Source organism: Lepidochelys olivacea (genome assembly GCF_965140295.1).
Source record: "Lepidochelys olivacea isolate rLepOli2 genome assembly, chromosome: 5".
Lineage (NCBI taxonomy): Eukaryota > Metazoa > Chordata > Testudines > Cheloniidae > Lepidochelys > Lepidochelys olivacea.
Window position 1 is genome coordinate 120,159,559 of NC_140415.1, and position 18,611 is coordinate 120,178,169.

Below are 18,611 nucleotides of genomic sequence, written 5' to 3' on the forward strand. Positions count from 1 at the left end.
CTAAAGCCTACTTCTAGAGTCCATTTCATACAGTCAATCATGAACAGTTTGTTACTATGAGAGTAACTTCCTTAACTAGCCATTTATTCTCTGCCCTAAAGAAAGGTCTGGAGATGGTGTTTTCTATTCCTGCTATACCTAGAAGGAAATAAGATAACATGAGTGTCTCTTGAAAGTGACTTTATTGTTTTATATACATATCTGGAGATATTTAACACATTTTTATAGGAACAAAGCTAGAGTTTATAACCTTCAGTGATGACCAATAGGTTCTTCTTCCATTGGTGGGATTATTTCTCCTGTCTCTAGAATTCTGTCACCCTAATGAAATCAGAAAGATTATGGTGAATATTTTGTCATGGGTCACATTACTATCTAAAATATATAATATGCAAGAGCATAAAAGTACTATTATTTTTATGAGAGCGCCAATTGAGTGAGGCAATATCTTTTAATTGGATCATCTTCGGTTGATGAAACAAGTTTTCAAGGGAATATTATCCATTCTGAAGAAAATAATTGATGCTTCTAAAGGTCTATATCACAATGTTTTTCTTAGTCAGCATTTAACATTTCTTTGTACCAAGTGCCCAAAGTACTGAATAGTTATTTTAATTTTATTCCCTGTACCACTGTTGCCCTCACACACCCACCTCTCCCTTCCCATTTGTTTTCTTTATCTATGAGGCTGACATGTTACAAGAAAATATTTATTTGAATTAACTCACTGGGAATACTTTGGGCTTCACTGTAATAACACCATATGGCATTTTCTGCAATAAAAAAACAGATTAGTCAGGATAAGCTTTTTTTAAAGATGGCTGATTAGAAAAAGCTGTTTTCCATATTGCCAAAAAGGTGAAGCATTGATTACAATTAATATTAAGCAGACCCGCTTCTCCCCACTAGGTTACTCTTAGTTTAAAACCAGAAGTATAGAGAATAAAAACACCTCAAACAGGACAAGTCTTCAAAATACTTTATAAATGAAAAGGCTCTCCCAGGGTAAAGAGCCACAGGTGGCCTAGTAAGAGTGTTCGCTGAATCGTGGCTCAGTGATAGTGTTATTACTTCTTCAGGAAAGCAGTGAGCTTTGTTCTGTCAGTGACTAGTAAAGGAAGCAAGAGTGAGCAAGACCAGGGTTACAAGTAAGCTACAAACAAAACATAAAACAACCTCTTAATCATCAAGGCTTATGCAGTTTGAACTAACCTTGTCTTACCAAACATATAGAGGAAGCAACATAAAATTATCCAAACATAAGAGGGCTACTCAGCAAACATTCATTACAACATGTAGCTCTCTGTACGTGGGCTGTGAAAAACCTGGTTTCCCCCAGAATAAACTAAATGCAACTTAATGGATTTTTCCATTCTCTATGGGCACTTTGAAATATTTACATAAGAGTTTCCAAGTTTTCTGATACTAAAAATATTAGCTTTCCAAGGCTGAAAATTAAGTCTAACTATTCTAGAAAAGTTAAACGGGAAATGAATAACCTTGATATTCTCCTTATACGTAAGAGGACATACGTTACAGAACTGTCTAAAAGCCAAAAGGGAAAGACCATGAATGGAGTCATTGGTGACTAAAGGGAGGCACAGGTACTCAGGGAAATCAGCTGTCACTGGATATTTGACAGAGAGAGTAGATCAAGTTATAACTGATGGGAGCCAGAATGTTGCAGCTGAGTGGGGGATGTTGTGGGCTGTGGCTTGTGGGGCTACAGTGAACGGGATGTACGTCAGAGCTACTGGCATGTCCGTTGAGGCTAGGGGATGGTGGCTGGCATGTATGTGGGATGTGAGGAGCATTCAGGGAGTTGTGTGGGGTGGGATATGTATGGATGGGGGAGCTTTACTGACTAATTTACCGTAGGTGGAGGGGGGGCAATTTCCCCAAGTATACAGGGCCCCAAAATTCTTTAATCCAAGCCTATTTCATGAGGTGTTTTTTCTTATTTTAATTGTAGAATCAATACTGCAGGCAGGGGATTAGAATGTTCAATGCTTAATCCCAGTGTATATAATTGCTGAGTGGGCCTATAGATGAAAACTGTGTCAAGAAACAAGCAACTGAATGGACTGAAGTAGGTTGTTTTGTTTTTTTAAAGAAAAAATGTAAGCCTTATCAACAGTTACTAAGCAGCAAGAAACAGAAAACAGTTTTGTTCATCTGAAGTATTACAGAAATTTGTTTCTTTGCATACTTCAAGATCAAGTGTGCCAACAAAGGACACTTGTCTATTGAAGTGGAAAAGCAGAAGCACTGAATAGTTTTATAGTCCTGCAAGTGAAACCTTTTCAACACCACTAAAGTGTACCCAGACAAAAATAAAGCAAAATCATTCTCAGATGCAGTCACCCTTAACTTTTGATTTCATGGTAGATCACAGATGGTGTGTTTTTTGAAGTATGGGGGGTTTTAAGGAGAAAAAGTGGAAGTGTTTACAGGGCAGGGAAGTAAATGGTATTTGCAGGGTCAAGCATATACCTTCTGCATCGAAATACAACATGCAGGTTTCTATACTTACCATTACATGGTATTTGACATAGTAGTGAATAACCCAGGCAGGAATAAGTATCCATCTTACAGTAAATACACCACCTTTGTACAGCTTGAAAGTCTGGAAACAAAAGTAAATGAAATTTCATGATATTTTCCCTTAATTTTTACTATATATAAGCCCCCACTTCAACCTTTATTACCAGCTTTGTTTTTAAATGTCTAGTAATTTTTTAATTGAATTTAGCATTCAAAAGTGCTGGCTTGACAGATTTTATCTCTGGGCTTATTTATTCACAGGAGAACCCCGCAGCAGGGTCGGAATGGGGGCTAGGGGACCCCTCTGGGTCAAGGCTGCCCCAGGGTGGGAACCCCTCAGCAGAGCAGGGTTGGAGGACCCCTCTAGGGAAGGGGAGCCGGGCCTCGCTGACCTGCAGCCGCCAGAAGGAGCCCGGCTGCAGGAAACGCTCCCAGAACCTGGCCACCGGCCCGAGTTTCGGCGGGGGCAGGACGGGCTCGCGCGGACTCAGCTCCTGGTCCTTGAGCCAGCGGCGCCGCAGGACGCGCAGCTGCTGCAGCCGCAGCTTCTCGTCGGGGGTGTAGCCAGACATCCCGAGCCCCGAGACAGCCCAGCGCCGGAAACGCGACCTTCGCGAGCACAGGACACCCCGCAAGCGGCGCGCGCGGGTGGCGTCATCACACACCGCTCCCCGCTGCTCAGGGAGACGAGCCGTCTATGCGCGTCGCCGGAAGCCGCGACTCAGTGCTTCCGCTATCTTGTGTTGTCAATCACAGACGCTATCCGGAAGGGATAGGCTGTATTCCGCCCCCTGCTGGTGGGAGGCCACATGTGCTGCCCCAGCTCAGGCACAGGCGCGTGGCGGCCCCTGTTGCCTGGCCCGCCCCCTGCTCCTGGGAGGCCGAATCCGCAAAGGCCCTGGGGGGCCATTGCGTGCGCATGCCCATAGCAGAGCGCAGGGCGGGCCGGGCTTGGTCTAGGGGAGCTGAGTGTGTGGGGGGAAAGGGGGGCTAAAGACTGGTGCCCTAGGGTTGCCAACTTTCTATTTGCGGAAAACTGAACACCCTTGCCCCGCCTCTGCCCTGCCCCTTTTCTGAGGCCACGCCCCCTCCCTCCATCACTCCCCTCCCCCACCCTTACTCATTTGCACCCGAGGGGCAGGGCCGGAGTAGCGCAGGGGCTCTGGGGGCTGCAGCCCAGGGCCTCGGGCTAAGGGGGGGGCCCACAAAAATAAATCCATAATTAAATACAATTCAGTGGCACCAACCCGTCGATCACGATCGAGGGGTTGATCCTGGAGCCTCTGCCAGTCGATCGCGATCTCTGGGCTGCTGAAAGTCCGGCAGGGCTCAGGCAGGCTGCCTGCATGTCGTGGTCCCACGCCACTCCCGGACCAGCAGGAGCGGCCTGCCCTGCGCACTGCAGCTTCAGCCCGTCACCAGCCGTGCATACCCACCCCCATCGTCAGCCACTGGACCCCCCGGACTTACCGCTGGTGGGTGGGCAGCTGGTGAGCAGGGATCTGGCCGGCACAGGACCCACCAGTATTGATTTGCGGGGGAGAGGGAGAGGGAGACAGAAAATATGGGACAATTTGCCCGTTTTTAAGAAAGTCAGGACATCTGCAGGAGGGCTTAAATACGGGACTGTCCCTTTAAAAACAGGATGTCTGGTCACCCTAGACAGGGATGGAGGGGGCACTGGGGGCAGTTAAAGCTTGGCACGTGGGGTGGGGATGGAGGGGAAGCTGTGGGAGGGGGTGGTAACAGCTGGTGTGTGGAGAGGGAGTTGGAGGGGGGAGCTGGTGAGAACTGGGAATGCCAGACAGAACATTTCCCTTTGGAAGATGCAGAATCTAAACGTTTTGCAGGAATTTGTTCACTTCTCCCCAAATCTGGGGCAGACCAGAGCATCTGGTGCAGAAACAGGCCTGAGTTCATCTCCCTGAGCTGTTAACAGAAACAGCCAAAGCAGCAGGACACAGTGTGCTCCATGTAACATCACACCCAGAAACCTATACAAAAAGGACGTTAAGGTTGCAAAGTCAAGCACTCACCAGTGCAGCAATTCTAAATTTAAACCTTTGTAACCGTCATTCAGCCACCTTGGGCATCATGGTACAGGTTTTAATTGCACCATCACATGCTATGTTTGACACAGGACCCTTGCCCCATCCAGTGTACACCATAGATGGTGCTCACTTACTGGGGAGTCATTCAGTATTTCTTTTTATCCTCATTATTCCTTGTGTTGCCCCAGGCATTATTTACTGCCCATCCAAACCCCACAACAAATGCAGAATTACTTTCCTCATAGATTTTTCTGTGGTGCTGTCACTGTAATATGTAAAAAGAAAAGGAGTACTTGTGGCACCTTAGAGACTAACCAATTTATTTGAGCATGAGCTTTCGTGAGCTACAGCTCACTTCATTGGATGCATACCGTGGAAACTGCAGCAGACTTTATATACACACAGAGATCATGAAACAATACCTCCTCCCACCCCACTGTCCTGCTGGTAATAGCTTATCTAAAGTGATCATCAAGTTGGGCCATTTCCAGCACAAATCCAGGTTTTCTCACCCTCCACCCCCCCACCCACACACACACACACACAAACTCACTCTCCTGCTGGTAATAGCCCATCCAAAGTGACAACTCTCTACACAATGTGCATGATAATCAAGGTGGGCCATTTCCTGCACAAATCCAGGTTCTCTCACCTCCTCACCCCCCTCCAAAAACACACACACACAAACTCACTATCCTGCTGGTAATAGCTCATCCAAAGTGACCACTCTCCCTACAATGTGCATGGTAATCAAGGTGGGCCATGTCCAGCACAAATCCAGGCTTTCTCACTGCCCCCCCCCTTTTTTTCCCCCGGGGACACACACACACACACTCACACACAAACTCACTCTCCTGCTGGCAATAGCTCATCCAAACTGACCACTCTCCAAGTTTAAATCCAAGTTTAACCAGAACGTCTGGGGGAGGGGGGTAGGAAAAAACAAGGGGAAATAGGCTACTGTGCATAATGACTTAGCCACTCCCAGTCTCTATTTAAGCCTAAATTCATAGTATCCAATTTGCAAATGAATTCCAATTCAGCAGTTTCTCGCTGGAGTCTGGATTTGAAGTTTTTTCGTTTTAAGATAGCGACCTTCATGTCTGTGATTGCGTGACCAGAGAGATTGAAGTGTTCTCCGACTGGTTTATGAATGTTATAATTCTTGACATCTGATTTGTGTCCATTTATTCTTTTACGTAGAGACTGTCCAGTTTGACCAATGTAAATGGCAGAGGGGCATTGCTGGCACATGATGGCATATATCATATTGGTGGATGTGCAGGTGAACGAGCCTCTGATAGCGTGGCTGATGTTATTAGGCCCTGTGATGGTGTCCCCTGAATAGATATGTGGGCACAGTTGGCAACAGGCTTTGTTGCAAGGATAAGTTCCTGGGTTAGTGGTTCTGTTGTGTGGTATGTGGTTGTTGGTGAGTATTTGCTTCAGGTTGCAAATATGTAGTTTGTTACAAGCATTAATGGGTTTATTTTCACAACACCCAACCGAGGTGAGGCGATATCAGCACTTTATACATGGGGAACTGAGGCACAGAGTCTGTCTCCTATTTCCATCTCAACCTCATTCCGAGTGTACACCTCCTCCCTTTTTCCCCTGCCTGGCCTTCCTGAGCAAGCTGAGCCCTTCTATACCAATAATGCAGTCATGTGAGTATCCTACCAAGTTTCTGTTATGCCAACTATGTCATAGTTGTGTTTATTAACTAGCATTTCTAGTTCTTCCTGCTTATTCCCCAAACTTCGCACATTAGTATACAGACATCTAAGATATTGACTTGATTTTCACTCTATATTCTCTCTTGTCTTTCCCTTATCCCTGCTATAACAGCCCATGCCCCTCCCCCAGATTCTGACTCTTCTCCCACATCAAAGCCCTGATCACTAGGTTAGCCAGTCTATATCCAAAGATGCTCTTCCCCTTCCTTGATAGGTGGACCCCATCTCTGCAGAGCAGTCCTTCTTTCTGAAACGGCATCCCAAGGTCAAGGAAGCCGAAGCCCTCCTGGTAACACCATCCTTGCAGCCAGGCATTCACCTCCAGGATGCATCTGACTCTGCCTGGTCCCTTACCCTTGACTGGAAGGATCAAAGAGAATACCACCTTTGTTCCTTCACCTTTATTCCCAGAGCCTTTAGTCTCTTCTGATCTGCTCAGGTTCACACCTCACAGTATCATTAGTGCCACATGGATGAGCAGCCTGGGGTAGTAGTTAGAGGCTTGAATGATCCTCAACAGTCCCTCTGCAACATCTCAGATATGGGCCCCTGGCAGGCAGCATACCTCTTGGGATGCCATGTCAGGCTGACAGATGTCAGAAGAGAGTCACCAACCACAACTAACCTATGTTTCCTTCTGGGAGTGGTGGCTGCGATCCCCCCAGCCGTGGAGGTATATGGCTTCTCCTCCTCCACCTTCAGGGACAATTCCTCATTGCTCATTGACAGAGCAGCATAACTGTTCTTTATCATGATGGTTGGTGGGTTGGGAGCAGGGGTGGAGCACTGCCTGCTGTCAGAAGTAAACAGCAGCCAGCATCCTCCCTGTGACAGAACCATATCTTCCTTTCCTGGTGGTGAGACAGCAATCCTCTCTAGCTGGATAGCTTCCTTGACCTTAGAGGTCTTCATATGAATACTCTCAATGAATTTCTAATGTTCATGGATGCTCCTCAGCCTAGCCATCTCCTCCTGTAGTTCTTCTACCTGCTCCCTAAGAGATTCCACCAGCAGACACCTTCCACACTGGATGGTCCCCCCAGCCTGGCTTTCTGTGGAACAATTTAATGAGGAACAATTAGCAAGTTCATGCAGTAAGTGGTGGATGACTGGATTCTGACAGGAAGCCCACTCCTGTTGGGACCAGGCGGGCATCACTGAGAGTTGCGGGGGAGAGTATGCTCTCACACTGCAAAGTTTATCTGTGTCTGGCCTAGGGCTGTCCCACATGTATAGTCATACTGTCTCTCTGCCTTTACACTACATTATAATATGCTTAGACAATATTCCCCTTTTCCATTGAGGTCTTGCAACAGGTTACTGTTTCACAGAGTCATAGAAATGGAGGGCTGGAAGGGACCATGAGAGGTCATCAAGTCCAGCCCCCTGTACTGAGTCAGGACCAAGTAAACATAGACCATCCCTGACAGCTGTTTGTCTAACCTGTTCTTTAAAACCTCCAGTGAAGAGGATTCCATAACCTCCCTTTGCAGCTTATTCCACAACCTCACCATCCTTATAGTTAGAAAGTTTTCCTAATAGCTAACCAAATCTCTCTTGCTGCAGATTAAGCCCAGTATTTCCTATCCTATCTTCAGTGGACATGGAGAACAATTGACCAACTCGTCTTTATAACAGCCGTTACACCCTGAAGAGTTCTCAGGTCCCCCCTCAGTCTTTTTTTCTTTATAGCCTCCTGTGGGGGGAAAGGGATATGACTTCAGCCATGGATCTCTAGGTAGGAAATGCCCCAATTCCCCTTTTGTACTTCCATTTCTAGACACTAATGTGGAAAAAAATCTCTAATTTCAATCCTAATACAACCATTTTGTTTGTTACTCTTTATTTTTATTACTGTAACCATGCTTACCTACACACAAAAAGTCCCCAGGGACCAGCTAACAGAGCAGTTTTGCATCTCTTGTTGGCTTCAGGTCAAAGCGCACATAGACAAGATCCTGGAGGTCTTTGTGAACTGCCTGTGTGAGGCATAAGACTCCAGGATCCTCCTAATGGCACTGTCAGGGCTAGCTAAGCTTCTGCAGCAGCTGAAGATAATCAAGATATCTGCCTCCATGCAGGTAACCCTTCTAGCCTGAACCTTCTTTGATGCAAGTACAGAATGGGGCAGGAGCCTGGGGATTTCACCAGCATGCTTAGGTCTCTCACTAGTATAAACTGCCCATTATAAGTACATGTTACTATGATATGAAGAAGACAGTCAACTTCTCCAGTAGAGGAGGTGAAATCCCTGCTATGGGGAGTGGAGAGACGGTACAGCCCTGAGGCTCTCTGGCTTTATATAAGAGGGTATGCACAGAATAAAACACTGTTTGGTTGCTATCACTGTTAATGATTGCAACTGTAAAATTCAAAGGCAAATAGTAGCCATATAGCACTTTGATGTCAGCATCCCGTAATGATTAACAGTAAACTGTATGGCTAACGCTATGAAAATGGTCACTCTCTCCCAAAGAAACCCTATCTGATTCCAGCCCTGTTCCAAACATCCAGGGAATAGGTTAGATGAATCTCTGAACATGAAGAATTCCAAATTCAGAATATGTCAGATAAAAGCCTATTCACAAACTGTTACAGTTCCAGCAACAGGGAGGAATCAGTCTGTAAATGCAAAGGACTCACAGCGTTTCAGGTCTCATCCAGATTCCTTCCCCCCAGGAAGACAGCAGTATAAGAATGGCTTCTTTGGAGCACTCTGGGAAGTGACTTGGATTTAAGAAGCAGAAGGCCTAGGGGACACTGATCCACCTCCAGCTGGCAAAGGTAAAAATACCTGAGTCCTCATGCTCACGCTTTCCATGGGATGCCACCAACAGGAAGGCTGGAAGTTAGGTGGCAATCAGCTGCATTTACATTGTAAACATTTGATAGGAGTCAGTGCTGGGGGAGACCATTTTAGCTCTGTCCATGCAGCACACACTCCCCCCTGCTCTTGGGGAAGTTCAATCTCCTGTTATTGAAGGTCCTAATGGTCTGAGATGGTTTTGCTATTAGCAGTGTAATTAATTATTTGTATTACTGTAGCACCTAGGAGCTCTGCTCACAAACCAGGACTCCATTGTGCTGGGAGCTGTACAAACACCAGAAAGTTTCTTCCTGACTCAAAGAGCTTATAATTATTTTGTGAGATTTCTTGCAACCTGTCTCACTTTCACTGACATAGCCCCACCCACTTTTCTTGTCGTACGTACCCTGCAGCGCAGAGTGCGTTGTACTTAGCCACAGAATGTAAAATCTGCTCTCTCTCACAAGGCCTAGAAGAGTTTCCATGGTGATCACTTGAGCCTCAGTTGTGTCCTTTTCCCTGGAAAGTCACAGTTTGTTACAGTGCTATCTTTAATGTTATTTCTGAACCGAATACAAGACACTGGGTGATGCAATTGTGAGAGCAATATGGAAGTCTCCAGAAATTAGAGCAAGCTGATATTGACAGAGGATATGAGCTATGTTCTCTTAGCAAATGCCTTTTCTTGAGATAACCATCCTGCATCAGAATGAGTGGCAAATACGACATACGGTCCCATGTTCGCTAGTCTGTAATGGCAGACTTAGCACTGTGGGCCCCCATTCCAGTCCTTTCAGCAGGCTCAGCGGTTCAGGAAGCCCACCTTTTCCTCCAATTAAACTTAAGAGTTTGGCTTCATTGGGCTTTTTCGCTCTTAAATGTTTCTGAAACTAAAAAAAGGGAAATGAGCTGGAAAGCATTTAAAAAGCCTGATTCTCCATCACCTTGCACCTTGTGTGTCCATTTACACCTGAGCACGAAGTGGGTGTGAAATGCTGCCACAATAGGATGGAGAATCAAGCCCATTATTGTAGGGAGAAGGTACTGGGAAATACAGAAGTCATTTTAGCATTTGCAGAACTAATAAAACTGGGATTTAACACTGGCTAAAGGAAAAACACTGAAACACTGTGAAATAATGCTGTGAATAATGTTCCACTGTACATGTAAAGCTCTAGTACAACTATTTCTATTGTATGATGCAGTGGCTTCAGAAGCAAAGTGGATATGATTACTTACTAAATGAGCAGTTTATGAAAGACTAATTTATTTGATAACAAAACATAAAAGATGCATCCTGTGTCTTATGGGAAGCAGCATGGTCTAGCACAGGTCTGAGAGTCACGACGAAAAGAGTTTTAGTCCTGATTCTGCTCCAGACTCACTGTATCCCTAGATAAAATATTTAATCTCTCTGCCTCAGTGTCCACATGTGTAGAATGGCTTCTTCACAGGAGTTTTGTTAGGCTTAGTTCTATAATGTTTGCAGAATGCTTTGAGTTCTTCATAGAGAGGTCACGTCCAGATGATCTTCAGATGGAGATACAAGAGCAACGTACCATAATGTGCCCAAAATTCGGACAGACGATGATAATACAGCTCAATTAACAAATCCAAAACCAATTCCATTGTAAGATGGCCAATATTTGATTTAGTCCTAAATGGAACACAGGATCTGGTCCAAGAAGTGAATATACCTGGACTGCTTGGTAATAGTGACCACCACTAATATGGGGGAGGGATAGCTTAGTGGTTTGAGCGTTGGCCTTCTAAACCCAGGGTTGTGAGTTCAATCCTTGAGGGGTCCATTTAGGGATCTGGGGCAAAAATTGGGGATTGGGCAGGGGTTTGGACTAGATGACCTCCTGAGGTCCCTTCCAACCCTGATATTCTATGATCATATAATTCAATTTAACATCCGTGTGGTGGGGAAAACAGCCCAACACTGTAGCATTTAATTTCAGAAAGGGGGACTACACAAAAATGATGAAGTTAATTAAACAGAAATTAAAAGGTACAGTGCCAAAAGTGAAATCCCTGCAAGCTGCATGGAATCTTTTTAAAGAAACCATAATAGAGGCTCAACTTAAATGTATACCCCAAATTTAAAAACATAGTAAGAGAACCAAAAAGTGCCACCTTGGCTAAACAACAATGTAAAAGAAGCAGTGAGAGACAAAAAAAGCTTCCTTTAAAAAGTGGAAGTTAAATCCTAGTGAGGAAAACAGAAAGGAGCATAAACTCTGGCAAAAGAAGTGTAAAACTATAATTAGGAAGACCAAAAAACAATTTGAAGAACAGCTAGCCAAAGAGTAAAAAAGTAATAGCAATTTTTTTTGAAGTACATCAGAAATTGGAAGCCTGCTAAAAAAGCAGTGGGGACAGTGGACGATGCTAAAAGGAGCACTCAAGGACAATAATTGAGTTTCTCCACAGTAGCCTTAATTCTTTGTGTCAGTCTTCACGGCTGAGGATGTGAAGGAACTTCCCAAACCTGAGCCATTCTTTTTAGGTGGCATATCTGAGGAACTGTCCCAGACTGAGGTGTCATTTGAGGAGGTTTTGGAACAAACTGATAAACTAAACAGTAATAAGTTACCAGGACCAGATGGTATTCACCCAAGAGTTCTGAAGGAACTCAAATGTGAAATTGCAGAACTACTAACTGTAGTCTGTAACCTATCATTTAAGTCAGTTTCTTTACCAAATGACTGGAGGATAGCTAATGTGACACCAATTTTTATAAAGGGCTCCAGAGGTAATCCTGGCAGTTACAGGCTGGTAAACCTGACTTCAGTACCGGGCAAACTGGTTGAAACTATAGTAAAGAACAAAATCATAAGAGACATAGATGAATATAATTTGTTGGAGAAGAATCAACATGGTTTTTGTAAAGGTCCTCTCTTGGGTTGATAACTGGTTAAAAGACAGGAAACAAAAGGTAGGAATACATGGTCAGTTTTCAGAATGGAGAGAAGTAAGTAGTGGTGTCCTCCAGGGGTCTGTACTGGGACCAGTCCTATCAGCATACTCATAAATTATCTGGAAAAAGAGGTAAACAGTGAGGTGGCAAAATCTACAGATGATACAAAACCATTCAAGATAGTTAAGTCCCAGGTAGACTGCGAAGAACTACAAAAGGATCTCACAAAAGTGAGTGACTGGGCAATAAAATGGCAAATGAAATTCAGTGTTGATAAATGCAAAGTAATGCACATTGGAAAACATAATTGCAGCTATACATATAAAATGATGGGGTCTAAATTAGCTGTTACCACTCAAAAAGAGATCTTGGAGTCATTGTGGATAATTCTCTGAAATCATACACTCAATTTGCAGCAGCAGTCAAAAAAGCTAACAGAATGTGGGGAATCATTAAGAAAGGGATAGATAATAAGACAGAAAATATCATATTGCCTCTATATAAATCCAAGGTATGCCCACATCTTGAATACTATGTGCAGATGTGGTTATCCCATCTCAAAAAAGATATATTGGAATTGGAAAAGGTTCAGAAAAGGGCAACCAAAATAATTAGGGGTATGGAACAGCTTTTATATGAAGATAGATTAATAAGACTGGGACTTTTCAGTTTGCAAAAGAGATGAATAAGGGGGGTTATGATAGAGGTCTATACAATCATGACTGGTGTGGAGAAAGCAAATAAGGAAGTGTTATTTATTCTTTCTGATAACACAAGAATTAGGAGTCACCAAATGAAATTAATAGGCAGTAGGTTTAAAACAAACAAAAGGAAGTATTTTTTTCATGCAATGCACAGTCAACCTGTGTAACTCATTGCCAGAGGACGTTTAGAAGGCCAGGACTATACCAGGGTTCAAAAAAGAACTAGATAAGTTTATGGAGGATAGGTCCATCAATGGCTATTAGCCAAGATGGGCAGGGATGGTGTCCCTAGCTTCTGTTTGCTAGAAAAAGGGAATGGGTGACAGGGGATGGATCACTTGATGATTACCTGTTCTGTTCATTCCCTCTGGGGCACCTTGTATTGGCCACTGTCAGAAGACAGGATACTGGGCTAGATGGACCTTTGGTCTGACCCAGTATGGCCATTCTTATGTTTTTATATAATGTTGCATTTTGGGCAATGTAAACCATATTTACTTTGAAGGACTTTGGGTACCAGTAAAAAGTTGATGTCTTTTGAAGCAGAATAACATGCTGGCTGATGAAACCATGGCAACACCTGCAATACTCTGGAGCATTAGGATAGTTGGTAAAATGGGGAGACTGCAGAGAGCTGCTGTCTCTTAAGCTGGATTCTAGGTTTTTCAGCTGGAGCAGCTGGACTTCGGTTACTACTCGCTGTCATCAGTTTTTGTTTCAACCAGTGAGGCTGGATTTGGGGCTCAGTTCAGAGATGCTGGTGCTGAAGCCCAAAAGTGAAACCAAACTCAAGATGTGTAACTATCCGTGATCTGAAACTAGTGCGAGCTGCAAATCCCCAGTGAGTCTCATTGAGGAGTCACTATCTGCTCATCTTCCTTGGTGCACAGATCAAACAGATGACAGCACCACATTGCTTACCTCCGAAATATTGCCAGCACTGCAATGGGGATCTTATAAAATAGGAGAAGGATTGAATGGTCATTGAGAGGAAAGTACAATGCTACAAACTTGCTAGGTCTGAAGCCATGGGACTTCAGTGACCCATTTCAAAGCTTAAAATAGTAGAGTCAAACAATTCCTGACTTAACACACAGACTAGATTAGTTCAGTCATAATATTGGTCAGATATATTTGTATACCAAATATGTTTGAGAGGAAGACTCATTTATAAGAAGCCAAAATAGCTCAGCAGTCACTGATACTTCAACAAATACTGTTTGACCAGCTCTAAGATTTGAGTATCTCAAGTGCATCCAGAATGATTTTGTCTATCAACTGCCATAAGATGGCAAGTTGTTTCCAACCACAACACCTATGTCTCCCTGTCGGCATTTGGGGCCAGTAATGGTATTGCTGTAGTCCAGCACTGCTGATGAGTCAGTGGGTTTACTTCCACCTTAGATTGGGCTACTCTTGCAGTTTTAGCCCCAGGTTTAGGGGTACCTGTCTTGGCAGCCCCAAAAGATTGAAAGGATAGATGATGAAATACCAAACAAACCCACACCTGACAGCAGCTGGCCTTCAAAGGGCAAGTGTCAGATGTGTAATCATTCTGTCTTTCCAACACGCTTTTCTGATCTGATTTGATGGCTGTTGCTCTGGTGACATCATAACAGACTAACCGGAATGACAGTTGCTGGCAGTTGCCAGTTGCTGGCTGCTGGCTCAGAGTTAGGGGAGCAGTGTGACAGCAAGAAACCCTCTTGGTTTCACAAGGGGGCAGCAGCTGAACAGACCCACATGTTAGATGTTATCTGGGAAACAGACTTTACTTTACTTTACTTTTCACACGTAAAGCTGTGAAACCACTTTCAAAGAGGGATCAGCCAAAGGCTGACCAGCCCACCTAAAGAGACAGACCCTTGACTTAGGTTTGGGTCAGCTAAAAATGACTTCCATCATATTAGCAACATAAGAAGCAACATTTGACCAACAGTCAGCTAGTGTAGGCCTGCAGAGGGGTGGAGCTGAGGGAGCTGCAGAAATGAAGTGACTGAACCTTATGTGAGGTCTGGTAGGAAGCACCCTCCAGACCACCATTACAAGTGACAGGGAGATAAGCAGCTTTAGGGAAAACTTTAGGGGGCCAGCTTTAGGGGGCCAGTGAGCTGACTCTGTCCAGAAGAGGGAGCCAGAAGCCAGATGGATGATGAGAGCATGTGGGAAGAACTGCCCCAGAGTAAAAAGGGCCAAAAGTACAGCCTGCAGGAGCAACCCCAGAGGCTGCACTAACAGGGAGCTGGAATGAAAGAAGCAATCCCCTAGCTGCTATTGTGGAAATAAAAGGGAACAGGAGGCCTAAGGAGCACTAGAGTAGTGGATCTTAGCCACTCCTAAAGGGTCTGCATCCAGCAGGGCTGGCTAGCCCTTAAAGAGAGAGGGCCTTAGAATTAGATTCAGGTCAGGTGAGAAGCAACCTTCAGCACAAATGGGAAGTTACAGGCAAGTAGCCAACCAGTGGGTTGGTCAACACTGGGAAGTATCATACCAGTAGCTGCCACACCTGGGTGACAGTGGCGGGGTGTGGGATATCAAAGGGGGTCACACCTGCATACTGTCACACACAGCAAGACACCAACCAGCAGAGGGTCCAGCGTGGCTAGACATAGTGAAAGGTCTCCTAAAAGGCCTTACCAGACTGAACAGATTCTGCCTAGCAATTAAATAATTCAGTCTAGTACACAGGTACCCACAAGAGGGCAGCAGCTGCTTATTCCTTGAACACTTCCTTAGGTGGATTGGAAAATCATTGCAACTGTATTGTGCAACCTGTCTTTGAGACACTGCTTTTAAAAATGTCTCTGTGAGATCTAATGTTTCGGTATTGCCCATGCTCAATTATTGATCGAATCGAATTTTTTCTCCTTTCTTTCCCTTTGGTGTATATGGTACTTGCCACAAAGTGGGCTGTCTGGGTGGCAGGTGCTGGGAAGTGTTGCCTGGCTGCTGGGTGAGGAGGGATGGGGAGTGATATGTGTGTTAGGGAGTTACCCAGCTGCTGGGTGAAAAGGAAGATGGGGTGGGGATTTGGATGCCTGGGGGATGTTGGGTGGGTAGGTTGCATGGGTGGGGTGGGTGCATGGGGGATGGTGGTAGAGTGCTGTGGAGGTGCTTTACTGGAGAATGGAGGACCTTGAGAAGGAAAGGGTCCTGGATGGGATGGATTGGTTGGGGCTGATGAATGGGGAGTGTGCTGGGGATGTTGTCTGGGAGCATTTTGAAAATGTCACCCATAACAGGTAGTATTTCCACCTCACAGATAGGGAAGATACTTCCCTTCTATATAGGGGCATTTTTAGGTTTACTTTCATTAATAGTTTTAAGTGCTATGAGATCCTCAGCTGCAGTGGACCACAGAAATTTCTTAATGACAGAATTGATTAGCATATGCTACAAAGCAGCTTGTGTGATTATGAAGAGACTTTATAGATCTTATTGGTGGAGTTTCCCTTTGGAGGAAGGGGTATCTCAGTATAATAATTTTTAGAAATGAATAAGTTTATCCTGGTAAATTGACTGCCTAGTGCTCAGGGGCAAGTTCAGGCACAATCCTTAGATGCTGTAAGTTATAAAACATTTTTTTTTCTTTAAAGATGAATGTTTTGAATGAATTCTCATTTCTCTGAACCATGATTGATCCCTAATGTCCTAAGAAAAGTTCATTAATTTTTTCAAATAGATACAGTGGGTAAAATGAATTTTGTTTTAAAGTCAAACCTGTAAACTTTATTAAGGGCTATAGTAATTCGTTAGACTGCTGATAATAAAACTACAGAAGTAAACCATTTTATTAATTCATTCACAAATGCTGCTGTGGCTCCTGTTTTCTGCTTTGGAAATTCCTCTTTGTTTCCTTGCTGCTTTTCTCTTTTATTCTTTGTTCTCCATACAGCTGCTCTGAAAGGTGCTCTGGCACATGTGGTATATTTATGTATCAGTAATGAGATGAGTGATAGGAATTTTTGAAAAGCCCATGTGTTCTCTTTTCTGTGATTATGAATTTCATTTGCATTAGAATGCACAGGATCTAATGATAAAGCCCTGTAACTGACACTCAAGCTTTTCTATCCCTGTCCTACCTACATCCCTGTCCCCTAACTAAACACCATCATTACTGCTATCACTATTGGTGGCTGTATCATGTGCACTAAAATCTCCTCTTTCATTTCAAAGATAATGTAAGCCTCTAGCTCTTGGGTACAAAAACAACTTTCAGAATGAAAGCTCAGTGTAAGATGGCAGATGAAATTCAATGTTGATAAATGCGAAGTAATGCACATTGGAAAACATAATCCCACTATACATATAAAATGATGGGGTCTAAATTAACTGTTACCACTTAAGAAAGAGATCTTGGAGTCATTGTGGATAGTTCTCTGAAAACATGCACTCAATGTGCAGTGGCAGTCAAAAAAGCCAACAAAATCTTGGGGATCATTAGGAAAGGGACAGAAAATATCATATTGCCTCTGTATAAGTTCCATGGTATGCCCACATCTTGAATACATGGTGCAGATCTGGTCACCCCGCCTCAAAAAAAGATATATTGGAATTGGAAAAGATACAGAAAAGGGCAACAAAATGATTAGGAGTATGGAACAGCTTCCATATGAGGAGAGATTAATAAGACTGGGACTTTTCAGCTTGGAAAAGAGACGACTAAGGGGGGGATGTGCTTGAGGTCTATAAAATCATGACTGGTGTGGAGAAAGTAAATAAGGAAGTGTTATTTACTTCTTCTCATAACACAAGAACTAGGGGTCTCCAAATGAAATTAATAGGCAGCAGGTTTAAAACAAACAAAAGGAAATATTTTTTCACACAATGAATAAGCAACCTGTGGAACTCATTGCCAGGGGATGTTGTGGAGGCCAAGACTGTAACAGGGTTCAAAAAAGAACTAGAGAAGTTCATAGAGGATAGATCCATCAATAGCTATTAGGTAGGATGGGCAGGGATGGTGTCCCTAGCCTTTGTTTGCCAGAAGCTGGGAATGGGCGACAGGGGATGGATCACTTGGTGATTGCCTGTTCTGTTCATTCCCGCGGGGGCACCTGACACTGGCCACTGTCAGAAGACAGAATAGTGGGCTAGATGGATCTTTGGTCTGAACCAGTACAGCCATTCTTATGTTAACCCCAGCAACGTTGGCTGCCTGGAAGAATAACTGACAGGAATGACCTGACCCATTCATCCATGAAACATAATGATGGCAGTTTAAATGTCAACACTATGTAACTTTAGTGCTCTCCTGGCCAAGATGGAGTCTGTTCTGTGAGCAGCTCTGTCAAAGAGAAGGTGCACGCAGGAATGCAGCAGGGAAAGTCCCTTCCAGCACCGGGGCACCTGTTCCAAACCCCCCAGAGTGGAACACACACACACCAGAAGAGTACAATGAATATAGGAAAGGGAAATATTTATTTACTCAGGCATGAAAGGAGAAAAACAGCAGGGGGAAAGCTAGGGTGAGCAGTAAAACAGGGTTGCATTCAACACAAGGCTCCACGGGCCCAGTGGTACCACAGTCTGAAAGGGCAGACATGGAGCAATGTGTCTGCACACAGAGTTCAGGACTCTGGGGCAAAGTTGCATCCGGCAGTGAGTCTTGGGTGCTCCTAGTTATCTTCGCCGCCAGCAAACTTTCAACAACAAACCCCTCCGGTTCCCTCTTCTGCCGCTCTCTGTGAATCCATCCGGAGCGACAATCTCCCCATGTAACTAGCTACAGCCTCTCTCCTTACTCCCAATGCAAAGTCACCAGCTCAAGTACTCACAGTCCCATACAGCTGTGTGCAACAGTGATACTGGGTCCAGCTCTGGTTTGTCCTTCTTGGGTGATTCTTC

At 44.3% G+C, this 18,611-nt stretch overlaps 1 protein-coding gene across 1 annotated transcript; it reads right to left on the reverse strand.

Moving 5' to 3' along the window:
* Positions 1–163: 163 nt before the first annotated feature.
* On the reverse strand, positions 164–3,255 carry NDUFB6 (NADH:ubiquinone oxidoreductase subunit B6). Its single transcript, XM_084628911.1, has 4 exons — positions 2,937–3,255; positions 2,534–2,626; positions 729–773; positions 164–321 (listed from the first exon to the last, which is right to left on the reverse strand). The coding sequence occupies exons 1-4, from the start codon at positions 3,114–3,116 to the stop codon at positions 253–255; spliced, it is 387 nt and encodes a 128-aa protein (XP_084485037.1). The 5' UTR covers positions 3,117–3,255; the 3' UTR covers positions 164–252.
* Positions 3,256–18,611: the final 15,356 nt, after the last annotated feature.